Source organism: Eubalaena glacialis, chromosome 20, assembly GCF_028564815.1.
Source record: "Eubalaena glacialis isolate mEubGla1 chromosome 20, mEubGla1.1.hap2.+ XY, whole genome shotgun sequence".
In the NCBI taxonomy this organism is placed as follows: Eukaryota; Metazoa; Chordata; class Mammalia; order Artiodactyla; family Balaenidae; genus Eubalaena; species Eubalaena glacialis.
Window position 1 is genome coordinate 32,223,128 of NC_083735.1, and position 25,833 is coordinate 32,248,960.

The 25,833-nt window shown below is 35.8% G+C and overlaps 1 protein-coding gene across 1 annotated transcript in view; it reads right to left on the reverse strand.

Moving 5' to 3' along the window:
* ADAM32 (ADAM metallopeptidase domain 32) overlaps positions 1–25,833 on the reverse strand; it is a 170,423-nt gene that overhangs the window by 74,968 nt on the left and 69,622 nt on the right. The window contains exon 11 of the mRNA XM_061177368.1: positions 7,395–7,531. Coding sequence (XP_061033351.1) covers positions 7,395–7,531 — 137 coding nt within the window. The remainder of the gene's footprint in view (positions 1–7,394; positions 7,532–25,833) is intronic.

Consider the following 25,833-nt stretch of genomic DNA (forward strand, 5'->3'; position numbering starts at 1 on the left):
TGAAAATTACAAAAGAAAAAATCTTATAGGGAAACACAAATATACAATAAAGGTAATAAATCAACAGCTTATAAATCTAGTAGGAAGGTTAAAAGACAAAAGTAGTAAAATCATCTACATCTACAATAAGTAGTTAAGGGATACACAAACAAAAAGGTGATGTCAAAAACAGTAAACATTGGGGGTGGGAAGTAAAAATGCAGGGTTGTTAAAACGTGTTTGAACTTAAGAGATCAGCAACTTAAAACAAGCATATATATATATTGCTATACACAAACCTCATGGTAACAACAAACCAAAAATCTATAGTAGATATACACACAAAAAAGAGAAAGGCATCCAAACATAACACCAAATGTAGGCATCAAATCATAAGAAAACAGAAAAAAAGGAAGAGGACCTCAACAAAAAAGAACTACAAAAACAACTCCGAAACAGTTAACAAAATGGGAATAAGTACATACATATCAATAATTAATTTAAATGTAAATGGACTAAATGCTCCAATCAAAGGCACAGAGTGGTTGAATGGATACAAAAACAACACCCATACATATGCTTCCTACAAGAGACTCACTTCAGATCTAAACATATGACAAATCCACAGCTAATATCATACTCAAATGTGAAAAGCTGAAAGCATTTCCTCCAAGATCAGGAATAAGACAAGGATTTCCACTCTCACCAATTTTATTCAACATATTATTGGAAGTCCTAGCCGCAGCAATCAGACTAGAAAAAGAAATAAAAGGAATCCAAATTGGAAACAAAGAAAGAAAACTGTCACTTTTTGCAGATGACATGATACTATATATAGAAAATCCTAAAGACGCCACCAAAAAACTACTAGAACTGATCAATGAATTCAGTAAATGTGCAGGATACAAAATTAACATACGGAAATGTGATACATTTCTATACATTAACAACAAACTATCAGAAAGAGAAATTAAGAAAACAATCCCATCAACAATTGCTGTTAAAATGATCATACTACCCAAGGAAATCTATAGATTCAATGCAATTTCTATCAAAATATTAATGCCACTTTTCACAGAGCTAGAACAAATAATCATAAAATTTGTATGGAAGCACAACAGACTCCAAATAGCCACAGAAATCTTGAAAAAGAACAGAGTTGGAGGTATCACACTCCCTGATTTCAAACTATGGTACAAAGTGCCCATCATCAAACAAGTATGGTACTGGCACAAAAACAGACACATGGATAAGTGGAACAGAACAGAAAGCCCAGAAATAAACTCACGCACTTATGGTCAATTAATCTATGACAAAGAAGGCAAGAATATAAAATGGAGAAAAGACGGCCTGTTCAATAAATTGTGCTGGGAAAACTGGACAGCTACATGCAAAAGAAACAAACTAGACTACTCTCTCACACTATGTAGAAAAATAAATTCAAAATGGATTAAAGACTTAAATGTAAGACCTTAAACCATAAAACTTCTAGAAGTAAACAGGCAGTAAGCTCTTTAGACATTGATCTTAGTAATATTTTTTTGTATCTGTCTCTTCAGGCAAGGGAAACAAAAGCAAAAATAAATAAATGGGACTGCATCAAACTGAAAAGCTTTTGTACAGTGAAGGAAACTATCAACAAAATGAAATGGTGGCCTATTGAATGGGAGAAGATACTTGCAAATGACATAGCTAATAACAGGTTGATATTTAAAATATACAAGGAACTCATACAATTCAAAGTCAATAAAACAACCCAACTGAAAAAGTGTGTAGAGGACCTGAATAGACCTTTTCCAAAGAAGACATACAGATGGGCAACAGGCATATGAAAATATGCTCAACATCACTAGTCATTACGGAAACTGAATCACAAGAAGATACTACCTCACACCTGTCAGAAGGGTTATTACCAAAAAAGACAACAAATAGCAAGTGTTGGTGAGGATGTGGAGAAAAGGAAACCCTCATGCACTGTTGGTGGGAATGTAAATTGGTACAGTCACTATGAAAAACAGTATGGAGATTCTTCAAAATTTCAAAACAGAACTACCATATGATTTGTCAATCCCACTCCTGTGTATTTATCTGAAGAAACAAAAATGCAAATTAGAAAAGATACATGCATCCCTATGTTCATTAGAGCATTATTTACAATAGTTAAGGTATGGAAGCAACCTAACTGCCCATCAATAGATTAATGGGAATAGAAGATGTGGTGTATATATATATGTGTGTATATATATATATATATATATATATATATACACACACATACACACACACACACACACAGTGGAAAATACTCAGCCATAAAAAAGAATGAAAGCTTGCCATTTGTGATAACACGGATGGAACTAGAGGGCATTATGCTAAGTGAAATAAGCCAGGCAGAGAAAGATAAATACTGTATGATTTCACTTATATGTGGAATCTAAAAAACAAAACGAATGAACTAACAGAGCAAAACAGAAACAGTTACAGAATCAGAGAACAAAGAGGTGGTTTCCAGAGGGGGGGTGGTGGAGGAAAGAAATAGGTGAGGGAGATTAAAAGGTGCAAACTTCTAGCTGCAAAATAAATGAATCACAGGTATAAAATGTACTGTGGGGACTTTCCTGGTGGTCCAGTGGTTAAGACTCTGCACTTCCACTGCAGGGGGCGCCAGTTCGATCCCTGGTCGGGGAACTAAGATCCCACATGCCTCTCAGCACGGCCAAAATAAATAAATAAAGTAAAATATTTAAAATAAAATAAATAAAAGTAAAATATTTAAAATAAAATGAGGAACACAGTAACTATGTACTATCTTTGTATGGTGACATATAACTAGACTTATCATGGTGATCATTTTGAAATGTATAGAAATATCAAATCACTACGTTGTATAACAGGACTAACAAAACAAACAAAAAACTCATAGAAAAAGAAATCAGATGTGTGGGGGGAAGGGGAACTGCATGAAGGCAGTCAAAGTCACAAACGCCCAGTTATAAGTAAGTACTAGGGATGTAATGTACAATATTATAAATATAATTAACATTGCTCTATGTTATATATGAAATTTGTTGAGAGTAAATCCTAAGAGTTCTCATCACATGAAAAAAAAATTTTCTACTTCTTTAATTATTTATCTACATGAGATGATGGATGTTCACTAAACTTACTGTGATAATCATTTCATGATGGATGTAAATCAAATCATTATGCTGTACACCCTAAATTTATACAGTGCTATATGTCAGTTATATTTCAGTAAAACTGGAAGAAAAAACAGAATAGATAAATTTTATTTTTTATATGCATTACAAACTAAATCTACCTAAGAGAAAGTTTTGAGCTTCTGGGTGTGGTTGTATGTAAATTCTTGCATATACAGAAAAAATATGGTTATGTATGTGTATGATACCTCTGCCTAGGTGAAATACAACTGAAATAATGGCGTGGAGAAAACCAAATATCCATTTATGTAAATTCCCAGATGTATATCAACAATTCTTCAAACTTCTATTTCCTCTATCTTTCCCTTGACCAAATTAAAATCAAACTCTTTGAAAGTTTGAATCTCTTCTATTTTAATGGTTTTTCAATGTTTATTCATAGGTTTGTACTACATATATAATATGATAGATAATTCATTGAATTGTAAATTGTTTGAAGCAGGAATTTTGTCATCTTTATGGTTGGTTATCACTTATTACCTGCACAGTTCTAAGCAAACATAGAACCAACTGTCTGTTGATTCTTCCTAATAACAACAAACTTTTGTTAAACAGACTGTACCGTGCTTAGTCCTGAGCTTTCTCAAAGATTTCACAGAAATTGTATATTAATCAAAATTTAACATAATTATGTCCATATACCACTAATAAAAATAACTTCAGACAATACTTCCATAAGATGAGTCATTCTCCGTATGCAGTACAACTTTGTAAGGTAAGGAGGTAACTGACATTTATTGAGCACCTATTATCAGCCAGATATTTTATTCACTTGATTATTTAATCCTCACAACAAACCAGAGAGGTTGGTATTGTCATCAACATTTTATAGAAACTGAATTAAAGTTTAGAGAAGCTAGAAACCTCCTCAAACTCAGATAGTTTGTACATTAGCAGGATCAGTATTCACACACAGTTATCTAAGACTTCAAATTCAGGTACTTTTTACTCAAAATTTCATCTTTGAACAGTAAATAATTCAATAAAATATTTACTATTAAATATTAATATTTTACTATAAACCATAAATTTTGATGATCTTAGCACCAAAACTGAAAGGTGAAGAAAACTTTTAAATAAAAAAACTGTGTAATATTTTTGATCTGGGAACTATTTATAGTTAACTGTATTTAATCCCTAATTATTCACCTTTTCGCTGCCCATATGGCAGTTCTTAACTAAGAATGTGTGTTCCCAAAGTTTACTTGAATCAGTTATCTGAAGTTTTTATTAACATTCATTTGGTTGCAATTTTGCACTCTAAATTCTAATGCTATGTTATTTTGCTCCCAAATTATTTTATAAAGGCTTATTGAAACTATGATATAACTAGCCTAAGTTCTGTATTCAAAGAACAGAGAAATTATGTGACAGAAGGAAATTATGCAAAAAAATGTTGTACTCTCTACCATTTTTCTGAAGTTGGGGTTAGCACTTGACAGCATTTTATAGTATTTCATTTTTCTTTCAGGGTCTGTCTCTTGTCTACACTTCTTTCCCAACATTCCATATTCTCACTGTTCTTGTGTATCCCTACACCACCATTTTAATACCTCCTAGGTCTTTCTACTCCTCAAATAAGAAGAGATACCAGCACACTGGTAAGTAACTTACTTGATTAATTGCATCCTCACAACAACTGTGAGATGTACCTATCATGATCTTCATTTTTCAGATGAGAAAAATAAGGGTTAGGAAAAATAGCAAACAAGTGAAAGATTCCAAAGCCCACATTCCCCTCAATGTATTCCTTACTCCAAGATGGTATCTCCTCTTCCCCAATCAAATTCCCATAGCTTAATAAAATTGGTCTTAGTAAGAAATTAAGAGAAAGCAGTAAGGATAAAACAATTCAATTTCTTTGGATAACTGATAACTCCATACTCCTTCTAAATGTTTTTGCCTTTTTGTAAAATGATGCAACTGGATAGGTAAGCAAACCTTCACCATGAGTTTTCCCTAAGTTCCTACATTCATAGCTTTTGCCATTTTCTATGCTCTTTCCTCCCTCCACTTCTGAACTCATTTGTTTGTGCAGACTATGTTAAAAGTTACCCACTTTTAAAAAGTAGATATAAATTGCATCATCAAAATAATATACTAGAAGTATTACTGAACTAAAGAATGAAGTTTGTACGAATACATTTTAATGTTCTTTTGCTACTTGGTTTAAATTAATTCCAGTATGTTAACTGTCCTCTATATGAAGTCAATATGGAGTAGAGAAAATAACAAAAGCTTTGAGTTAGATAAACCTGTTGACTAGTACCAATCTTGTGACTTATGAGATTTTAAGCAAAGTGATCAAACTCCCTAAGTCTCAGTTTTCTCATCTACAAGATACGGATAGTACCCATCCACTTCTTAGGGTTGTTATGAGGATTAAATGTTAATAAACAAGTAAAGTGCCTAATTCAACTCTTTGGCTTATAGTGAGTACCCAATAAATCATTGGTGACATTACTGATATCAGCTGAAGTTGGCCACTTATTATCTGTATATCCAATGTAGAGTCATTTAGGCTCTCTGTACTCCAGGGCTTTAAAAAAAAAAAAAAACACATGGAAAAAGACAAATGGAAATAATAATATTTGCCTTATTTACTCACATGCCTTCTTTGAAAATTACATAAAATAATGAATGAGATGTACTCTAGAAATGCAAAAGATATATCTATCTACATTTATAGATAGATCTTATATATTCATTTATATATCTTATATATGCATATAAAATTGTTAGATTTTGTAAAAATTAAGATAATACTTGCTCTACACACATCACAAAAGTTTTTTAAGAAACTGGAGAATATGTATGAAAGCAGTTTAAATGTCATAAAGCACCATACAAATCCAAAGGTTTATTAACACAGATTCTGAAGCCGGAATGCCTGGGTTCAAAACTCAGGACTGCCACAACCAGCTCTCTGACCACAGATAGTTATCTTTTTATAATTCAGTTTCTTATCTGTAAAGATGAGAATAATAGGACCTACCCTAAAGAGATGTGAGGATCAAATGACTTAACATATGTGAAGTGTTTGAAATAGTCTCTAGCACATAGCAAGCACAATGTAAATATCTGTTATTTTTATTATCATTAATACCAGACTCTGGGTGACCTACACAAAACATCTTGTCATAGCATACTTGAGAACAGTTGGCCAAATGGACAATAGGCCCAGAATGGTAATTTTCATATTGCTTATATAGCTATATAAATTTTATATTTGATTTAATAAATTTTATTATATTTTATTTATTATACATTTAATTTAATAAAATTATATATTTTATACATATAAAATATTGTTTTTCTATATAATCCATGGAGAACTAAATTGTAATAAAATGTGTGTATATAAAAATATATATGTTTGTGTTTGAGCTATTTTTAGAATGTAACAGTTAACCTTAGGTGGTGCTTAGAAGTAACTATAAAAAGAGCATGTTTTCAGAAATTAATGGCTTGTTTTCACTTTTGACTTTTGATTGTTCTTCAGTTATGAATAGGTCATACTTAACATAGGCCCTTTTTACAAATAAAACTGTAGAATACTAATGACATCTGCTGTAGCCCTTGTACGATATACTATGTGGGGAACACTGGCAAATTTAGAAATCACTGTAACTAATCCATCACATACTTGTAGGATTTTACAATTTAAACAACACTTTCCCATTTTATTTTCTCATTTTATTCTTATATCACTCTGTGAAATAAGAGAACAGGCATAATCATTTCCATTTTAAAGATGACAAAAATAAATCTAAGCAAGGCCTAGTAATGTATCCAAAGTCACACAAATATTATATTCTTTAGATCATAGTTTTTCCACAACATTAATATACTCTAAAAGCAAAACAGAAAATTTTGTCTAAAAACAAAGGCCACTTGTTTTGGCCTACGACATATTTTTAAAGATCCTTATTAAGTGATTTCTTAAAATACACAGCCTATGGAGAATTCCTTTGCTAATGTATCTTGCAGACTGGATTTGCTATCTTTGACTGTTCTTAATGCTAACCTCCCACCATACTACTCTTAGGCTTAAAATCTCATATTTATATTTTGTGGTCCTTGGTCCATTTATAGTTAATTCGTGCTATAAGCAAATACTAAAATTTTTCACTTCAGTTATTTAAAACAAAATAAATACAACAAATAAATAAATCTTATTTTTTAAAAACTTACATGGCTTTTGGACTCATTATGCAGATGGCTCCTGAACATCGACATTTCCTTGGGTCATCATATGATATGCCCAGACTGAGTCCCAGCATCTGGGTGACAATAATTGAAAATGCCTCCAAAGTTATCCCCTTGGGATACTACATTAACAACAAAGAAAATTCAAATAAAAGACAATTCACTGAAGGGTGGTAAAAGTAATATTTTTCTAATTATGAACATTTTATTGTTTTATCGAATACTTAAGAATATGGAAATACAGTTCATTGGACAAGTAAGAAGCTGAAGAGCTTCTTATGAAATTTTATTGCGATGTAAGCATATTGAGCCTATGTCTAGCTTTGCCATGATTTAACAATTGAATGCTTTTAAGATAATTCTTAACTGCCATAACTATATAAAAGGGCTATTTTTACATTAGATTTTTGGCTATATGGACCATGATGTTCCATTTACCTAATTTCTTAGAACAGCTCTCATGTTCATTCAGGAGAGTCCACATGATACTCCACCTCCCAGCTCACAAAGTGGCCACATAACCAAATTCCTCAGTTGTAAGTAAGCTATCTGCTTCCTGCCAAGATTCTCAATGACACAGTAACTAGTATCAGGAGAAACCACAGAAAACAGACCCTCAGGAAAGCATTCTTGTGATTAGGCTGTCACATATTTAACGAGTGCATAAATATCTTCCTTGCCAAGGAGAAATGGGACACTGGTAATTCATGATATGCAATGACATCATCATTTCTCAAATTGTGCCAAATGTGGCATAAGTTAAGGTGCAGGTAGAGGCCAAGTTGTGAGGAACATCAAGGCACTTCGCTGTTATAAAGACAAGCTATAATAAATATTTTGGGGTCAACTGGCTTCTTATGGCAGTGCTAGAGGAAGCACATTATGAAAAACAGAAAGGAAAAACTGTAAATGAACAACTGAGAATGCAAATAGGCAATCAGAAAGCCTCTGCAGGAGCACTGTAGTGACTATCACCTCCTGCAGTTGTCGGTTTGATACAGCTGAGGGCCTAGCTATAAGTACTGTAGGGTTCCAGCTCCAATTTAACTATCAAACCTACCAGGTTTGGTGTGGAAGGAGTCAGAATCTGAAACTTGGGGTGGGAACAACTGGAGTGACATGAACAAATATCCCTGGACGTCCCTTGCCCATAGAGTAAGCCTCCCTCTAAACAATGAAAGAGGGCTTCCCCGGTGGAGCAGTGGTTAAGAATCCGCCTACCAATGCAGGGAACACGGGTTCGAGCCGCAGTCCAGGAAGATCCCACATGCCCCGGAGCAACTAAGCCCGTGCACCACAACTACTGAGCCTGCGCTCTAGAGCCCGCAAGCCACAACTACTGAAGCCCACGTGCCACAACTGCTGAAGCCCACGCGCCTAGAGCCCGTGCTCCACAATGAGAAGCCCATGCACCACAACGAAGAGTAGCCTCCGCTCGCCGCAACTAGAGAAAGCCCACGCGTAGTAACGAAGACCCAACGCAGCCAAAAATAAATAAATTAATTAATTAAAAAAAAAAACAATGAAAGAGCCCCTACATTTAAAAAAATGATACTTTTAATGACAATACCTGGGACATTTGTCTCATCACCCCTCATTGTCTCCAGGTCCATAATAAGAATTAAATTGCAACAGGAGTGATATCACCAAGATGGCAACATAGGTCTTTCCCAACTTCACTCCCCCTAACAAGAACAACAACTAGCAACTATTCATGGACATCACTGAGAAAATCCTAGAACATGGAGGTGAGGCTGAAGCAGCCCCTGTACCAGAGACCAAGACAGACCTCATTAGAAGGTTAGGAGGAGCAGATATACACTGAATGCGTTGCCCCTCCCCAAGACTAGCGCAGCACCACACCGAGAGGTCTTCCCAGAGCCTACAGTCCCTCAAGTGGGAAAAGAGCCTAGAGTGGACATCCAGATCCCCTAGTATTGTGGGTCACTTCTGGGAGCCCCTACTCTGGTCTTACCCCATAAGAATCACAAAGGATGAGTGAGATTTGACCCCTGGGAATCTGATCATGACAGAGAAGGCAGGAGGGGCTTGCAGCAATCAGTGCTTGGATCTTGGCAGGCTGAGTTCCCATCTATAGCACTTGTAGGTGCCAACTGGCAGCTTTGCTCATCTGCAGAGCCAGGACAGTGGAACAGTATGACAAGGGAAGTCAATGAGGTATAGGAATGCCTAATTTGAGTCCTCAGATGAAAAGCCTTGCCAGCCCTGGAACCTGGTCTGCTACCCACCTCCACCCAGTCAGGGGAGCTGTTCATAGCCCTGCCTAATGCCTAGTATAGCTCCCGGCTCCCCCTGACCAGAAGCCTGGTCAGAACACCTGGTAGCTGCACAGAGCAGCAACACTTGAGCAGAGAGTATGGCAGACAGAGTTGACTGTTCACAGAGCAAAGCCTGTGGCACTGTTTGGCCAGGAAACTTGGAGTGCCAGTTAGATTGAGTCAAGACCACAAACAAAGAGCTAAGCTGGTTTTCCCGCTACACCTGGACAAGGACACAAATTCATAGCCCTGCCCACTGCCACATATAGCCTTCGGAAAGCCCAACCAACAAATCTAGCCAGAGCACACAGGAAGCTGTGCCACCCATCCAACAACCCTGCTTACAGTGGCACTTGAACAGAGAGCACAGCCCATCGTTTTCCCCATCTTCAGAGCAAAACCCAGTGGCCCCATGTGTCCAAGGAATTAAGGGCACAGTCTTCTTAATGTGGGTCCACAAACAATGAGCCATGCAGGTCATGTGCTCCCTGTCAGGGCAGGGAAGCTAATTCATCTCCCAGCTACTGCTGAGTAAAGTTCCCTGTCCTGACCTTCTAGGAAGCCTGACCAGTGAATCTAAACAACCACAGAGTATACCCTACTGCCTCGCTTGGGCAGGGAACCACACTATCAGTCCTATCCAACAGTTAATAGCCAGTGGTACCCCCTCCCCTGACCTCAGAGGTTGGGCAGTGGCCTTGCCCAAAAATAGATCCTGCCTGCCCAAGGACATGTCCAGAAACCTAAACTGAGCTGACTGGTGAAGAACTGTCTCTGCCAAAGTGAGCCTGTAAAGTCTGGAAGAGGAGACCAATAACTCAAATGCACAGGTGTCAAAGTAAGGAATGAAGGAGCAAGAAAAATCAGGTGGATGTGACACCATCAAATGAAACTAAAAATGCTGCAAAATAACTAACCCAAAATAAATGGAGATCTATGAAGTGTCAGAGAAATAATTCAGAATAATCTCCTTAAAGAAGTTTAGTGAATTACAAGAACACACAGATGACCAAATGAAATTAGTAAAACAATGAATGAACAAAATAGGTTCAACAAAGGAACAGAAACCATTAAAAAGAGATATCCTAGAGCTGAAAAACATGACTGAAGCATTCAGTAGAGAGCTTCAACAGTAGACTCGACCATGCAGAATAAAGAATCAGTGATCTAGAAGGCAGGAATATTTTAAATTATCCAGTCAGAGGAGCAAAAATTAAAAAAGAATGAAAAAGAAAGAAAGTTTACAGGACTATGGGACAAACACACACACACACACACACACACACACACACACACACACACCAATATCCATATCATGGGAATTCCAAAAAGAAAAGAAAAAGGGACAGAAAGTACATTTAAAGCAATAATGGCTGAAAATTTCCAAAAACTGGGAAAGAAATGGACATCCAAATATATGAGGCACAAAGGACCCCAAATAGGTTGAACCTGAATAGGGCTACACCAGGACACATTATAATTAAAGTGTCAAAAGTAAAGACAAGGAAAGAATTTTGAAAGAAGAGAGGAAAAAAACCAAGGTACATATAAGGGAACCCCCATAAGACTATCAACAGGTTTCTCAACAGAAATATTTCAGGTGAGGAGAGAATGGAATTATATATTCAAAATACTGAAAGAAAAAAAACTGTCAACCAAGAATTCTATGCCCAGCAAAACTGTGCTTCAGAAATGAAGAAGAGATCATGATTCCCAAACAAATAAAAGCTGAGGGAGTTCATCACCACTAGACATGCCTTACAAGAAGTGCGAAAGGGAGTTCTTTGAACTGAAGTAAAATAATGCTAATTAACATCATTAAAACATGAGAAAGTAGCATAAAACTCATTGCTAATGGTAAATATATAGTCAAAGTTAGGTTCTGTAATAGTGTATAATAGTGGTGCATAATTCACTCTAGTCTAAAAGTGAAAAAACAAATATATTAAAAATAATCATAGTACAATATATGTTACAGGATACACAATATAAAAAATATGTATACTATAACATCAATAACTAAAAAAAGAATAAGAACCTGAGGGAGAAGAGAAGTAAAAGTATAAAGTTTAAAAATGCTACTGAGAGGGAGGAGATCAAGATGACAGAGTGGAGGGACCTGGAACTCACCTCCTCCCACAAATACATCAAAAATACATCTACATGCAGACCAAGTCTCACAGAATACCTACTGAAAGCAGGCAGACGATCTCATACAACCAAAGCTGCAAGAAAGATCCCCACATAGTGGAGTAGGATGAAGGGAAAAGGGAGGAGAAGCGGAATTGGGATGGGACCTGTGCCCATGGGAGGGAGCTCAGGAAAGGTTCAGGAAAGGTTTCACCTGGGGTGAAAGAGGAAAGGTTCCCTCACCCCAGGAACCTCCTTCACCAGTTGCGAGGTCTGGTGGGACAAATAGGGAGCTTTAGAGGTTCAAGGGGAGAGTGTGGCCCAGCAGGGTACAGAGAGACCAGCACAGACCACCCTTGCCATGTCACTACACTTTCCACATGCCTGCTGGTGTGCGCAATGGCTGGATTCTGAAACTTGGGCTTCAGTGGACAGTCTGGGGAGAGAACTCAGTTTGGCTGTACAGAGACAGCCCGAAGAGCCTGGAGTGTGGCCCAAGTTGCAACTGGGGGTGCGTGCAGGATGGAGCATGGGTTCACCATAAGAGCCCCATTGTCAACACATGAAAGGAGGGTCATGGGTTTACCATACCAGCCTCTTTGTCAGCATGCTCACAACAGGGCATGGTTCCCACTGCCAAGGGTTTTGCAAACTTTTGGGGCACCCACACGTGGAAGTGGGGGGCTGAAATCTAAGCCAATTATCCATGCTCCCACAGTGGGCAACGTTGGTATGGTGCTGGTGGGATCTCAGGCCGGCGGGTTTTAGGACTAGGACCGCAGATGCATGCCGGACATCTGAGCCAATTATTGGTACTCCCATGGCAGAGATGATTCCAGGTGCCAGAAGCAGCGAACTTCGTGGACACACACACCAAGTGGCAGGCAACATCACAGAGTCACACATCTTGGTGGACAGCACCTGGGGAGGAATGCGCAGCAGCTCCTGTCCCAGAGGGAGTGCTCCAGTCCCATCTACCTCATACTGCAGCTTAGAAATGGATCTGGGGGCTTCTACTCCAACAACTGGGGAGCCGACCCTGTCCCCAACAGGGCTGTGACAACCACAGAGCAAAGAGGAGTCTCTGCCCAACATCCAGTGCAGGCTCTGGCCACAACACCAAGCACACCCCCTTATCAAGGGGACAAGGTCCAGCATACCATGAGAAAGACATGGCAAGCACCCATACCAAAAACAGCCCTTGAGCCAAAAATACTGGACTCACACAGTCTACACAGGGTCACTCCCACATAAAAACAGCCCTTCAGACCACGGTAGATAATGGTTTCTCCTAAATTCATAGAGTCAGAGAACTATATAAGTAAAATGAAAAGGCAGAGCAACTACTCCCAATGAAAAGAACAAGAGAAATCCCCTGAAAAAATAAGCAATGAAACAGACCTCCCAAATCTACCAGAACCCAAGTTCAAAAAAGCAGGTAATAAAAATGCTGAAGGAATTAAGAAAGATTATCAATAGAAATGCACATTACTGAAACAAGGAACTAGAAACTATAAAAAGGAGCCAAATAAAATTAGACAACTCAATTGCCAAGATAAAAACCGAGCTAGGGGAATTCCCTAGCAGTCCAGTGGTTAGGACTCCATGCTTCCACTGCAGGGGGCATGGGTTCAGGGAACTAAGATCCCACAAGCCACGTGGCAAAAAAAAAAAAAAAAAAAAAGAGCTAAAGGCAATAAATAGCAAACTAAATAATGCAGAAGAACAAATAAATGATCTGGAATATAGAATAATAAAAATTAATCAGAACAGCAGATTGAAAGACAAATGAAAAAAAATGAAAGCAACATAAGAGATCTATGGGATAATATAAATCATGCCAATCTACAAATAACAGGAATTCCCGAAGAAGAAAGAGGAAAGGGGATTGAAAATATGCTTTAAGAAATTATGGCTGAAAAACTCCCAAACCTAAAGAAGGAAACAGATATCCAGGTACAGGAAGCACAGAGGGTCTCAAACAAGGTGAATACAAACAGACCTACACCAAGACATATCATAATTAAAATGGCAAAAGATAAAGATAAAGAGAGGGTTCTAAAGGCAACAAGAGAAAAAGAGTCAGTTACAAGGGAACCCACATAAGGCTATCAGCTGATCTCTCTACAGAAACTTTGCAGGCCAGAAGGGAATGGCAAGATATATTCAAAAGCCCTGAAAGGGAAAACTTGCAACCTAGGATACTCTATCAAGCAAGATTATCATTTAGAATAGAAAGAGAGATAAAGGATTTCTCAGACAAGAAAAAACTAAAAGAATACAGCAATACTAAACCTATCCTAAAAGAAATAATGAAAGGTCTTCTGTAAATAGAAAGAAGCAAGAATCTATAGGAAAGGGAAAACTACAATAGGAAAGGCAAATATATAAAAAATATTAAAGATCACTTAAATAAGCCAGTATATAGATTAAAAAACAATCGAAAAGTTCTGTGAAAGCGATTATAACTACAATGAACAGCAAAGAAATAAACATGAAGATGTAAAAAATCACAAAATTTGGGGGAAGGGAGTAAGAAAATGTAGATCTTTTAGAATGTGTTTGAGCTTATATGACTACCAGTCTAAAGCAAGTAGATATAGTTATGGGCTAACATACTTGAAAACCAGGGTAACCACAAATCAAAAACATATAATAGATTCACAAAAACCAAAAACAAAGGAACTCGAGCATAATACAAAAGAAAACCATCAAACCACAAGAGGAAAAACAAAAATAATAAGGAACAAAGAAGAAATACAAAATCAACTGGAAAACAAGGTTTAAAATGGAAATAAATATATACTTCTCAATAATTACTTCAAACATCAATGGAGTAAATGCTCCTATCAAAAGACACAGAGTGGCAGACTGGATAATAAAACAAGAACCTACAATATGCTGCCTACTAGAGAACCACATTAGGGCCAAAGATACATATAGATTGAAAGTGAGGGGTTGGAAAAGATATTTCATGCAAGTGGAAGTGACAAGAAAACAGGGGTAGCAATACTCATATCAGACAAAATAGATTTTAAAACAAAGCCCATAAAGATAATCTCAAAATGGCTTAAAGACTTAAATATAAGACAGGACACCAAAAAACTACTAGAAGAGAACACAGGAAAGACATTCTATGACATCAATTGTAGTGATGTTTTCTTAGGTCAGTCTCCCAAGGCAATAGAAATAAAAGCAAAAATAAACAAGTGGGACCTAATCAAACTTACAAGCTTTTGCATAGCAAAGGAAACCATACAATGAAAAGACAACCTACAGACTGGGAGAAAATATTTGCCAATGATGCTACTGACAAGGGCTTAATTTCTAAATATACAAACAGCTCATACAACTCAATAACAAAAAAACAAACAAACCAATCAAAAAAAGGGCAGAAGACCTAAATAGACATTTCTCCAAAAAAGACATACAGATGGCCAATAAGCACATGAAAAGCTGCTCAACATCACCAATTATCAGAGAAATGCAAATCAAAACTACAATGAGATATCACCTCACACCAGTCAGAATGGCCATCATCAAAAAATCTATAAACAAAGGTGCTGGAGAGAGTGTGGAGAAAAGGGAACCCTCCTACACTGTTAGTGGGAATGTAAATTGGTGCAGCCACTATTGAAAACAGTATGGAGGTTCCTTAAAAAATGAAAAGTAGAGTTACAATAGGATCCAGCAATCCCACTCCTGGGTATATATCTGGAAAAAATGAAAACTCTAATTCAAAAAGATACTTGCACCCCAATGTTCACAGCAGCACTATTAACAATAGCCAAGACGTGGAATCAACTAGTGTCCATCAGTAGATGACTGGCTTAAGAAGATATATATACAATGGAATATTACTCAGCCATAAAAAAGAATGAAATATTGCCATTTGTAGAAACGTGCATGGACCTAGAGAGCATTGGGTTGCCCAAAAAGTGCCTTCAGTTTTTAAGTAAAAATAAAAGACACATTTTTCATTTTCATCAAGAACTTTATTGAACAACATATTCACCATTTTGTTCCACTACCTTCTGCCATTTTCCAGGCAACTTCATAATTCCATCTTCCCAAAACTTTTTATCTTTTTGAGCAAAGAACTGTTCCACATGTCTGTTACAGTCTTCCAGGGAATTGAAATTTTTTCCGTTAAGAAAATTGTGTAAAGACCAAAAAAATGGAAATCCAAAGGTGCAATGTCTGGTGAATACGGCGGATGAATCAGAATGTCCCAGCCAAGATGTAACAGTTTTTGCCTGGTCATCAAAGAAACACGCGGTCTTGCGTTATCCTGATGAAAGATTATGTGTTTTCTGTTAACTAGTTCTGGACGCTTTTCGTCGAGTGCTGCCTTCAGTTGGTCTAATTGGGAGCAGTACTTGTTGGAATTAATCCTTTGGTTTTCCAGAAGGAGCTCATCATAGAGGACTCCCTTCCAATCCCACCACATACACAACATCACCTTCTTTGGATGAAGACCGGCCTTTGGTGTGGTTGGTGGTGGTTCATTTCACTTGCCCCATGATCTCTTCCATTCCACATTACTGTACAGTTTCTACTTTTCACAATTTGTTTTAAAAACAGAACGTTTTCATTACGTTTAAGTAGAGAATTGCATGCGGAAATACGGTCAAGAAGGTTTTTTTCACTTAACTTTTGTGGAACCCAAACCTCAAAGTGATTAAAATAACCAAGCTGGGGCAAATGATTTTCCATGCTTGATTTGGTTATTTTGAGTATGTCGGCTATCTCCCACATGGTATAACGTTGACTATTCTCAATTAATGTCTCGATTTGATCACTATCAACTTCAACTGGTCTACCTGATCATGGAGTGTCGCCCAGCGAGAAATCTCCAGCACAAAACTTTGCAAACCACTTTTGACACGTTCGATCAGTCACAGCACCTTCTCCATACACTGCACAAATCATTTTTTGTGTTTCAGTTGCATTTTTACCTTTCTTGAAATAATAAAGCATAATATGCTGAAAATGTTGCTTTTTTCTTTGATCTTCAATGTTAAAATGACTATACAAAAATTCACCAATTTTGATAAATCTTTTTTTAAATGCACACTGATATGACAGCTGTCACATACAATCTAACAAAATTGTTTCAAATGAAGTTAAAGACAACTAAGTGCTACTACAGCCATCTTACAGAAAAAAACCGAATGAACCTTTTGGCCAACCCAATATTATACTTAGTGAAGTAAGTCATACAGAGAAAGACAAATACTATATGATATCACTTACATGTGGAGTCTAAAAAATAATACAAATGAATCTATATGCAAAACAGAAAAAGAATCAAGGGCATAGAAAACAAACTAATGGTTACCAAAGTGAGAGGGAGTAGGGAGGTACAAAGAAGGAGTATGGAATTAACAGATACAAACTATTATACATAAAACAGATAAGCAATAAGGATCTACTGTATAGCACAGGAAATTACATTCAATACCTTTTAATAACCTATAATGGAATATAATCAGAAAAAATAACTGAATCACCATGTTGTATACCTGAAGCTAACACAATATTGCAAGCAATTATACTTCAATTTAAAAAATGATGGAACTAATAATAGAAACAGAAAAATCTATTAAAATAGTTGGAGACATCAACATCTCTCTATCAGTAATTTACAGATGAAGCAGGTAGAAAATTAGGAGGAATACAGATGACATAAAATTCACTATTAATCAATTTGATCTAATTGATATTTATAGAGTACTCCACTTAACAACAGGAACACATTTTTTTAAGCTCACATAGATCACTCAGCAAGATATGCTGCATTCTGCGTTATAGAACATTCCTTTAAATATTCATAAAAATATAAATAAACCATGTTAAGAGTGTTCTCAAACTACATGGAATTAAACTAAAAATTAACTAAAAATCAAAAACAAAAAGATAGCTGGAATTTTCCCAAAATATGTGGAAAATGAACAGCATGATTCTAGATAATCACCTGGTCAAAGAAGAGTCTCAAGGTCTCTTTGAATTCAATGAAAATGAAAACACAACTTATCTGAATCTGTGGGATATAGTGAAAATAGTCATTAGAGGGAAATGTATAGTGTTAACTGAACACCTTTGTTTTTGGTCTTTATTTTCAGCCATTGTAATTTCCTAAAAGATTAAGAGCAAAAGCGATAAAAGCATTGTTTGTTATAATTGTGGGGTTTTGGTCCCAAAATAGCTCAGGAGAGATAAAAGTGAAAGGAGCATCTTTTGTTATTCATAATATGCCCCTTTCAATCATAGTTTATGTTAATGATGTATTTTTGGAAAGCCCTATGGATGGAGAGGAACCAACTATTTAATTAGAGGGTGGCAACTTTCACCCTGCTCCAGGCCTCTAGTAAGGGAAGAGGGGCTGGAGATTGAGTTCAATCACCAATGGCCAGTGATTACACCAATCATGCTAAGGGACAAAATGAAGCCTCCATAAAAGAACCTGAAGGAGTTCAGGGAGCTTCTGGGTTTGTGAACGCGTGGAGGTATCAGAAGTGCAGCATTCCTGAGAAGGGTACTGAAACTCGGCAATACTTCTCCCATACCTTGCCCTATGCATCTCTTCCATCTGAATGTTCCTGAGTTGTATCCTTTTATAATATTGATAATATAGTAAAAATATATATATAAGGAATATGGCAAAATGAGGAAACAGAGGAATATGTTCCAAACAAGGGAACAAGACAAAACTCCAGAAAAAGAACTAAACAGTGAGAAAAGCAATTTATAGAGTTCAAGGTAATGATCTTAAAGATGCTCAACAAACTCTGGAGAAGAATGGATGAACACAGTGATAATTTCAACAGAGTGAGAAAATATAAAGAGGAACCTAACAGAGCTAAAGAACACAATAACTGAAATTAAGACTATACTATAAGAAATCAACAGTAGATTAGATAATACAGAGGAATAGATCAGCAAACTGCAGGACAGAGTAGTAGATATCACCAAAGCAGGAAAGAAAAAAAAAATTTTTAATGAAAACAGTTTGAGAGAGACCTCTGGGATGACATCAAGCATACTAACATTCCCATTACAGGGGTCCCAGAATGAGAAAAGAGAGAGAAAGGGGCAGAGAACATAATTGAAGAAATAATAGCTGAAATTTTCCCTAACCTGGAGAAAGAAACAGATATCAAGGTCTAAAAAGCACAGAGTCCCAAACAAGATGAACCCAAAGAGGTCTACACCAAGACACATTATAATTAAAATGTCAAAAATTAAAAAGAGAAATATTAAAAGCAGCCAGAAAAAAGCAACCAGTTACATACAAGGAAACTCCCATAAGACTATCAGCTGACTTTTCAGTAGAAACTCTGCAGGCCAAAAGAGAGTGGCATGATGATATATTCAAAGAGATGAAAGAAAAAAACCTACAACCAAGAATACTTTACCAGGCAAGGTTATCATTCAGAATTAAAGGAGAGATAAATGTTTTATGGACAAGCAAAAGCTAAAAGAGTTCACCACAAAACTGGCTTTACAAGAAATGTTGAAGGGACTTCTCTAAGCACAAACAGCCATATCTAGAAACATGAAAGTTATGAAAGGAAAAAAATCTTTTTGGAAAGGCAAACATAGAGTAAAGGTGTAGATCAATTGGTTATAAAGCTAGTAAAAAGGTTAAAATATAAAAGTAGTAAAATCACCTATATCCACAATATGTAGTAAGGGATACACAAAACAAAAAGTGTAAAATATGATGTCAAAAATATTAAACATGGGCAGGGGGAGTGTAAATGCAGGGTTGTTAGAATGCATTCAAACTTAAGAGATCATTGACATAAAATAGTCATGTACATATGTAGGTTGTTATATATGAACTCATGGTAACCACAAACCAAAAACTTATAATAGATACACAAATACAAAAAAGGAAAGTTATCCAAACAAAACACTAAAGATAGCCATCAAATCAAAAGGGAAGAGAGAAAGAAAAGAAGGAACAAAAAAGAGCTACTACAATTAGAAAACAACAAACAAAATGGAAATAAATACGTACTTAGCCATATTTTATTTAAATGTAAATGAACTAAAAGCTCCCAGGAAAAGAAATGGAGTGGCTGAATGGATACAAAAACAAGACCCATATAAATGCTGCCTGCAAGAGACTCACTTCAGCTCTAAAGACATGCACAGACTGAAAGTAAGAGAATGGAAAATGATATTCCATGCAAATAAAAATGAAAAGAAGGCTGGGACAGCAACACATATCAGATGAATAGACTTTAAATCAAAGACTGTAATAAACAAAAAGAACAATACATAATGACAAAGGTATCAATCCAACAAGAAGATATAAAAATTGTAAATACATATGCATCCAACATAGGAAAACCTAAATAGATAAAGCAAATGTTAACAACCTAAAGGGAAAAACTGACAGTAATTCAACATAGCAGGGGACTTTAACACCCTACATACATCAATGGAAAGATCATCCACAGACAAAACCAACAAGGAAACAATGGCCGTAAATGACATACTAGACAGATGTAATTAATAAATATAATAGATAATAGATGAAATTAATAGATTCCATCCAAAAACAGCAGACTATACATTCTTTTCAAGTGCACATGGAGCACTCTCCTGGATAGATCACATGCTAGGCTACAAAAAACGATTCAATAAATTTAGGGAGACTAAAATCATATCAAGCATCTGTCCTCACCACAGGACATAAGATTAAAAATCATCAACAAAAAAAATTGCAAAAAATACAAACATGTGGAGTGTAAAAAATATGCTACTAAACAACAAATGGGTCACTGGGGAAATCAAGAGGAAATCAAAATATACCTTGAGACAAATGAAAATGGAAACACAATGACATAAAATCTATAGGATGAAGCAAAAGCAGTTCTAAGAGGGAAGATTATAGCACTACAAGCCTACCTCAATTAACCAGAAAAATATCAAACGATATAACCTTAAACCTAAAAGACTAGGCGAAGTATAAACAAAGCCCAAAGTTAGGAGAAAGAAGGAAATCATAAAGATCAGAGGGGAAATCAATGAAATAGAGACAAAAAGCAAACAAACAAAGAAACAAAAAACAATAGAAAAGATCCATGAAACTAAGAGCTGGTTCTTTGAAAAGATTTTTAAAAATTGATAAACCTTTCACCAGGCTCATCCAGAAAAAAGAGGGAGCCCAAATAAAATCAGTAACTAAAGAGAATTTACAACAGACACTACAGAAATATAAAGTATCATGAGGGATTACTACAAACAATTATATACCAACAAGCTGAACAAACTAGAAGTAATGGATAAATTCCCAGAAATGTACAATCTTCCAAGACTGAATTAAGAAGAAATAGAAAATCTAAAAAGACCAATTACCAGTAATAAAATTGAATCAAAACCCAAAAGAGTCCCAAAAAACAAAAGTCCAGGACCCTAACAGCTTCACAGGCCAATTCTACCAAACACCTATCCTTCCAAAATTTTGAAGAGGAAGGAATGTTTACAAACTCATTCTACAAGGTCAGCATCATTCTGAATCCAAAACCAGACAAAGACACCATACACACACACACACACACACACACACACAGAGAAATTACAGGCCGATATCACTAATAAACATAGGTGTAAAAATCCTCAACAAAATATTAGCAAACCAAATTCAACAATATATTAAAAGGATCATACACCATGATCATGTGGGATTTATCCCAGGGATGCAAGGATGGTTCAGTATCTGCCAATCAATCAGTGTGATACACCATATTAACAAATTGAAGAATAAAAGTCACATGATCATCTCAATAGATGCACAAAAAGCTTTTGACAAAATTCAACACCCATTTATGATTTTAAAAAAAACTTTCAACAAAGTTGGTATAGAGGAAACATACATCAACATAATAAAGGTCATATACGTCAAACCCACAGCTAATATCATACTCAACAGTGAAAAGCTGAAGGCATTTCCTCTAAGATTAGGAGCAAGACAAGGATGTCCACTCTTGCCACTTTTATTCAACATAGTATTAGAAGTCCTAGCCACAGCAATTAGACTAAAAAAAGAAATAAAAGGAATCCAAATTGGAAAGGAAGAAGCAAAACTGTCACTGTTTGAAGATGACATGATACTATATGCAGAAAATCCTAAAGATGCCACAAAAAACTATTAGACCTAATAAATGAATTCAGTTAAGTTCCAGGATACAAAACTAATATACAGAAATCTGTTGTTGCATTTCTATATACTAACAATGAACTATCAGAAAGAAATTTTAAGAAAACAATCTCCTTTAAAATTGCATTAAAAAAAATACCTAGGAATAAATCTAACCAAGGAGGTATAAGAACCATACTCAGAAAACTATAAAACACTGATGAAAGAAACTGAAGACAACACATATAAATAGAAAGCTATATGGGTTCATGGACTGGAAGAATTAATATTGTTAAAATGACCATACTAGCCAAGGCAATCTACTTGGCTTCAATTATCCCTATCAAAACACCAATGGCGTTTTTCACAGAGTTGGAACAAATACTTCTAAAATTTGTGTGGAAACACAAAAGTCCCAGAACAGTCAAAGCAATCTTGATAAAGAACAAAGTTGAAGTTATCATGTTCCCTGATTTCAAATTATACTACAAAGCTACAGTAACCAAAACAGTATGGTCCTGGTACAAAAACAGACACATAGATTAATGGAACAGAATTGAAGGTCCAGAAATAAACCCTAGCTTATATGGTCAGTTAAGCTATGACAAAGGAGGCAAGAATAATTAATGGGAAAAAGACAGTCTCTTCAATAAGTGGTGTTGGGACAATTGGACAGGTACATGCAAAAGAATGAAACTGGACTACTTTCTCACACCATATACAATAAAAAAAAAAAACCACAAAAACTTGAAATGGATTAAAAACTTAAATGTAACACCAGAAACCATGAAACTCCTGGAACAAAACATAGGAAGTATGCTCTTTGACATCAATCTTAGCAATATTTTTGTACCTGTCTCCTCAAGCAAGGAAAATAAAAGTAACAATAAACAAATGGTACTACATCAAATTAAAAAGCTTTTGCATAGTGAAGAAAACCAACGACAAAATTAAAAGGTAAACTACTAAGTGGGAGAAAATATTTGCAAACAATATATATAATAAGCGGTTAATATTCAAAATATACAAAGAACTCACACATCTCAACATCAAAAAAACCCCTGAAAACCTGATTTAAAAATGGGCAGAGGACCTGAATAGACATTTTCCCAAAGAAGACATACAGATGGCCAACAGACACATGAAAAGATGCTCAAAAACACTAATCGTCAAGGAAATTAAAATCAAAACCACAGTGAGAAACCACCTCACACCTGTCAAAATGTCTGTCATCAAAAAGACAAAAACAAGTGTTGGCAATGATGTGGAGAAAAGGGAGCCCCTGTGCATTGTTGATGGGACTGTAAATTGGTGCAGCCGCTATGGAAAACAGTATGGAGGTTCCTCTTAAAATTAAAACTTGGACTGCATATAATCCAACAATTTCACTTGTGGGTGTTTTTCCAAAGAAAACAAAAACACTAATACTAAACGATATGTACCCCAATGTTCACTGCAGCATTATTTACCATAGCCATGATATGGAAGCAACCTAAGTATCCATTGTTAGATGAGCGGATAAAGAAGATATGACATGTGTGTATATACATATACATACATACATATATATATGTATGTATATGTATATACACACACACACATACACACACAGTAGATTAATACTCAGCCAATAAAATCTTGCCATTTGCACCTACTGTATAGCACAGGGAACTCTGCTCAATATTATGTAACAACCCAAATGGGAAAAGAATTTGAAAAAGAATAAATACATGCATATGTATAACTGAATCACTTTGCTGTACACCTGAAACTAACACAACATTGTTAATCACCTATACACCAATATAAAATAAAAAGTCAAAAAAAATTAAAAATAAATTTTAAAAAAATCTTGCCATTTGTTGTACAGATGAACCTGTTTACAAGGCAGAAATAGAGACACAGACATAGTGAACAAATGTATGGACACCAAGGGGGGAAAGGGGGCGGGAGGGTGGGATGAACTGGGAGATTGGGACTGACATATATACACATTTATACAATATGTATAAAATAGGTAACTAATGAGAACTTGCTGTATAGCACACGGAACTCTACTCAATGCTCTGTGGTGACCTAAATGGGAAGGAAATCCAAAAAAGAGAAGATATATGTATACATACAGCTGATTCACTTCACTGTACAGCAGAAACTAACACGACATTGTAAAACAACTATACACCCCCCCAATAAAAATCTTGCCATTGGCAAAAACATGGAAGGTCTATCTGGAGAGTATTACACTGAGTGAAATAAGTCAGACAGAGAAAGACAAATATGTATGCTCTCACTTATATTTGAAATCTAAAAACAAAAGAAACAAACAAAAGAAAATGAAAACAAACTCAGGTAGCAAAGACAGATGGGTGGCTGCCAGAGGGGAGGGGGTGGGGTGGTGGTGAAATAGGTAAAGTGGATTAAGAAGTACAAACCTCCAGTTATAAAATAAATAAGCCATGGGGGTATAATATACAGCATATGAAATAAGGTCAATAATATTAACTTCGTATGGGGACAGACAATTACTAGACTTGTCATGACTTTTTGTAAGGTATGCAAATATCAAATCACTATGTAGTACACCTGAAACTAACATAATGTTGTACGTCAACTACATTTCAATTTACAAAAAGATCAAATGGAAATTGGAAGAGTTATGTATAGAGATGTTTATTAAATATTGTTTGTAATGGCAAAAATAGAAACAACCAAAATTCCCATGAAAAGCATAAAGGATACAGTGTGGCATTCATATAATAAAGTATCAAGCACCAATGCAAAAAATTTACTAGGCACAAAGGATTTTGAGGACAGTGAAACTACTCTCTATGACACTATAATGCTAGATATATGTCATTATATATTTGTCAAAACTCACACAATGTATAACACCAAAATGAACCTTAATGTAAGCTGTGAACTTTTGGTGGTTGTAATGTGTCAGTGTAGGTCCATCATCTGTAACAAATGCACCTCTCTGGTGTGGACGCTAACAGTGAGGGAGGTTATGTGTGTAGGGGGGCAAGGACTATATGGGATATCTCTGTACTTCCCTCTTAATTTTGCTATGAACCTAAAATTTCTCTTAAAAAACAAAGTCTTTTAAAAATTAACTGTAATTCCATTAAATCTCAAAATTATAAGTGGAAACCAAAACAATCTATTTGCAGAATGATACAGCAGGATACAATTTATATTATGTTTAAAGCATAAAAAACAATTCTTGTTTAGAGACATATTCAATTGTGGTAAAAGTATAAGAGCTTTTAAACAAAGAAATATAAAGGTTTATAAAAATATAAGTATAAAAGCTTTGTAAAAGCATCATTCCTTGAATTCAACTCCTCTAATAATTCTATCCTACATCCTGCCTCACCCACTCATTCCTATGGTTCACACTCTAGACCTTGTCAACAGATTTTTATCAATAACTGCAAGCCCTCTGTCATCTCTGTGCATCCCACATCCTGACCACTTGCTGTCTCTCCTGATAACTCCACTAGCACCTCAACTACAACAATCTGCATACCCATCAGCACAACCAAACCATGGTTCCTACGTTTTCACTGTTCCTAATCTCCTTACTGACTTCTCTCCTCCTTTAAGCAGTTCAGATTCTCTTACAAACACCCTCAATTTCCTTGCCATCCTTGCACTTCATAATGAGTTGACAAAAACACAATACATCAATCTTCAGAATGCTGAGAGAGAAGGATGTTAGAACTAGGATTCTAAACCTAGTCAAATTATCAATCAAATGTGGAGGGAGAGCAAAAGTGTTTTCATTAATAAAATAACAGTGTTTGCCACTTATATACACTGTGTTCAAAATTTTTTAAACTTGAAGTTATTCTAGAAAAAG